At 49.4% G+C, this 3,525-nt stretch overlaps 2 protein-coding genes and 1 long non-coding RNA gene across 8 annotated transcripts in view; 1 reads left to right on the top strand and 2 right to left on the bottom strand.

Annotated features, from left to right (window-relative positions):
• Nucleotides 1-3,525, bottom strand: part of phf11 (PHD finger protein 11) — a 959,893-nt gene that overhangs the window by 6,036 nt on the left and 950,332 nt on the right. The gene's annotated exons all lie outside the window — the stretch shown is intronic.
• The window catches only part of raph1a (Ras association (RalGDS/AF-6) and pleckstrin homology domains 1a), a 51,219-nt gene that overhangs the window by 3,116 nt on the left and 44,578 nt on the right, over nt 1-3,525 (bottom strand). The window contains 2 exon segments of the mRNA XM_025064112.1: nt 34-1,856; nt 3,033-3,163. Coding sequence (XP_024919880.1) covers nt 34-1,856; nt 3,033-3,163 — 1,954 coding nt within the window.
• Nucleotides 1-3,525, top strand: part of LOC107989769 (uncharacterized) — an 8,934-nt gene that overhangs the window by 2,662 nt on the left and 2,747 nt on the right. For all 3 annotated transcript variants that reach the window (XR_003052305.1, XR_001761254.2, XR_001761253.2), the window contains exon 2: nt 3,058-3,211. This is a non-coding gene — a long non-coding RNA (uncharacterized LOC107989769). The remainder of the gene's footprint in view (nt 1-3,057; nt 3,212-3,525) is intronic.

Raw genomic sequence — 3,525 nt, 5'->3', positions numbered from 1 at the left:
TTAAGTGAGCTCTGTTTCCACGACGAGGAGGAAGAGGATTTGGCGGAGCCTGCTGACTGTTGGTGCTGCTGCAGCTGAGGCTGAGGGTTCACCACGGCCACCTTAGGAGGGTGGTGGAACTCTGAGGGGTGGGGAGGAGGTGGGAAGAGCTCAGAGTCACTGGGAGGAGGAGGGAAATAGTCGGGAGATGATTCCAGGTGGTGAGGCTGTAAAGGTGGGGGTGGTGGAGGAGGTGATGGGAAGTCTGAAGTCTGGTGGTGCTGACCCGTCTGTAGACCCTGCAGCACCAAGGGCAGGTTGGCCAGGTTCAACTTTCCCGGTTTGGGGAGCGGAGGAGGAACAGTTGAATCCTTCGAAGGAGAACCAGTTGCTGAAGAGGAGCTGGAGGAGGTTCCTGTCTGAGGAGCTTGGCCAAATTTGTTCACCAGGCTCTCTACCTTCTTTGGCCTCTCCTCCTGCATCTCCCCTGAGCTGGACCTAATGGAGGAGGCTCTGTGCGGCGTTGGAGGAGGTCCCCGCTTGATGGAGCCTGTTGATGTTGCGGATGGCGACTTCTTTATAGGAGACCCCATGCTGGAAGAGGCTGCAGATGAAGGAGGAGGGGGGAAATCTCCTGAAGAGCCGCCAAGAGGAGGTGGTGGAAACTCTGGAGACTGTGGCGCTACTACTCCTCCTGGCTGCCACTTTGGTTTGGCCTTGACAGCTGGAGGAGACTGAGGAGCGTTGAATTTGGAACCCTCAATGGAGTTTGAGGAAGGAAGAGAAGGAGAAGATAATGAGGAAGCGTTTCCTGGAAACTGATTGACGATCTGTTTGACCAGAGAGGAGGTAGCAGCTGCGATGGAAACGGAGGAGGAGGTGGCGGATGGGGACAGGGCCAGGTTTTTGGAGGAAAGGCTGTGCTGCTTTGGAAGAGTTGGGGGAGGCTGATTGGGTGAATGTCCAGTGGAGAAACTTTGCTGCTTCTTAAAAGAGCCGTGACTGCTGCTGCCCCCAGGTGGAGTTGGAGACACGGGTGAGAGGGCGAGAGGGAGAGATGAAGGACCAGAAGGTTTAGGAGCAGTCTGAGGGGGGAAACCCCCAGTGAAGAATTTGGGAGGAGCAGGAGGAGGTCCACCAGGAGAGAGCGGACGGTGTGGCTGCAGGGTTGTGGCAGAGGAAAGTTCAGGAGGTGGAGGAGGAGGAGGATCATTTTCTTCATCAGAAGCTGAAGCGCTGAAGTCATACACCATGTTGGGAAACTTCTGTGCCAGGAACTGTTGGAGACCGGCGTTAGAAAGCTGGGGATACGAGTTGGGGAGAGATTCTGGAGGAGGTGGAGGCGGCAGCTCATTGGCCTCCAAGCTCTCAAGTGGAGGAGGTGGGAGGTAGGTAGACTCAGGGGCCTCCTCCTCCTCCAGTGGTGGTGGTGGAGGCAGAGCAGAAGGACTGCACGGACCAAACATCAGTGCAGCCATGGCTGAACCAGGAGCAGGCTCTGCGGGTGGAGGGGGAGGAGGAGGGGACGGAGGTTGGGGAGGGGAGGAGCTGTAAACGGCTGGGAGGGTGTTGTAGTTTGACTTGGAGGATTGGACTGGAAGAACACCTTGAGGCTGAGACCTTGTCTGGTTCTGGTTCTGCAGACGAGCCAGCGTGCTGTACTTGATGTAGGAGGAGGAAGGTGTAGGCTGATGGGCTAAACTCGCCACAGGAGGGGGAGGCGGAGGGGGAGGAGGCGACGGTGGAGACGGGGAGGAGTCCTCGGATTGGACGAGGCCGTCGGTGTAGCTGGTCCTGGAGGGCGGAGTCTGAGGCTGAGGAGAGAGGCTGGGGATCTGGATGGGGATGGGTCTACTGATAGGATCGATCTTCATCATCTGGAGGAGAGGAAGGTGGAGAGGAAGGTGGAGCACAGACAGAGAAGGATGAGAAATTACACTGAACATCTGCACTCTCTGCACACATGAAAAACACAACAGGGTTAGAGACAGAACAAAAACAAAAAACCTTTTAACCACTGGAGTTAACCGGTTCAGTCTGCTGGGATTTTAAATTCTAGATTCCAACATCAACCTACATTTGTAAGTGTAGATTTTATAAAGCAATTCTTTAACATTTTTGTAATCTGCCCTCAGTTAGTGTGGAAAACATTTTTCAGTACCACATTCTGTGTCTCTGCTAAAAAGCTACAAAAACCTTTTGTGTGACATTCAATTATTTGAACCGATACCAGACTAAAATATGTTACACTCAGTTCAAAGTGTCCTTGAATGAGAGCGGGTGTAAAATCTAACCAGTGAAGTCCAGGGAAACTGAAAATGCTATTGAGTTATTCACAATCCAAATTCAAACCACTTTATAATTGTGACTTTAAAACATCATGGTCCAACATATGCTGTTAACTAACTTATCAACAGTGTTATCATCAAAACACACATTGTCTCAGGAAGTCTCTCGTCTGTCTCAGTTTCCTTGGTTAGAACATTCCATCACAGCAAAAATGTTAGAACCACACGAGGGTTGAGCTGCAGCCTTTAAATAAACACAAAATTTACCATAAATTATTTAAATACTACAAGGTAGAGAACTGGCTAAAAGATTAAGTCAGCTACAGGTTAGCCAAACTAAAACTAAAAGCAATCCAGGAATTTAAAGTATAATTAAAAAATGCTCATTTACTTATTGTAAGATATAGCCAAAGCTCAATATTACTTAAAATTCCCATTTCTAGTTTATCCAAAACATACAAATGCATAAGACTGACATTCTAAAAGTCTAAAAGTTAGGCCAGACATTTTCAACTAAAACGCCTCAAATTAACTTTAAAGACCAGTTTAAAGAGCTGCAGTCCAACTGTAAACATGCCTGTTACATCACTTCCTGTCTAACCTCCACTCCCTCCTCCTCCTCCTCCTGCACAAAGAGGAACTGGCATACGACCTTTCACCTTTGATTGCTGACAGGAAACAGAGGAGACACATGGGGAAAAGTCCAGGACCAAGACATGGGACAAAGTGTGTGTGTTTGTCTGGCGTGTGCATGTGTTTACACACCTCTCCTTGTGTTCCTCTCCTCCAGGCGTCAGAGAAGATGGAGCTGACCACACTCTGGGAGCGGGTGTGGCCTGTGGATGTCATCTCAGAAACGCCGCTGTCTGATTGGCTGGAGTGATTGGACTGAGATTCTGAGGATGTAACGGAGACAGAGGTTCTGTTACAAATGACTGATAAAGGTAATGTTTATCAGTTATCTTCTTTTTTTCTTTCAGCTTTGTCCCTTTTTCAGGGGTTGCCACAGCAAATCATTGATTTCCATCTCACCCTGTTCTCTGTATCTTCTACTCTGACTCCAACTATCTGCATGTCCTCCCTCACTGCATCCATATATCTCCTCTTTGGCCAAACCTTCTCCAAACCTTCCTGTCTGTGTTGTCCCTCTAATGACCTCATTCCTGATCCTGTCCATTCTTGTCACTCCTAAAGAGAATCTTAGCATCTTTAACTCTGCCACCTCCAGCTCCGCCTCCTGTCTTCTGCCTATTGCTAC

Source organism: Cynoglossus semilaevis, chromosome 16, assembly GCF_000523025.1.
Source record: "Cynoglossus semilaevis isolate Cse_v1.0 chromosome 16, Cse_v1.0, whole genome shotgun sequence".
Classification (NCBI taxonomy): domain Eukaryota; kingdom Metazoa; phylum Chordata; class Actinopteri; order Pleuronectiformes; family Cynoglossidae; genus Cynoglossus; species Cynoglossus semilaevis.
Note: the sequence above shows the minus strand (reverse complement) of the source record. Positions and strands in the feature narration are given on the sequence as shown.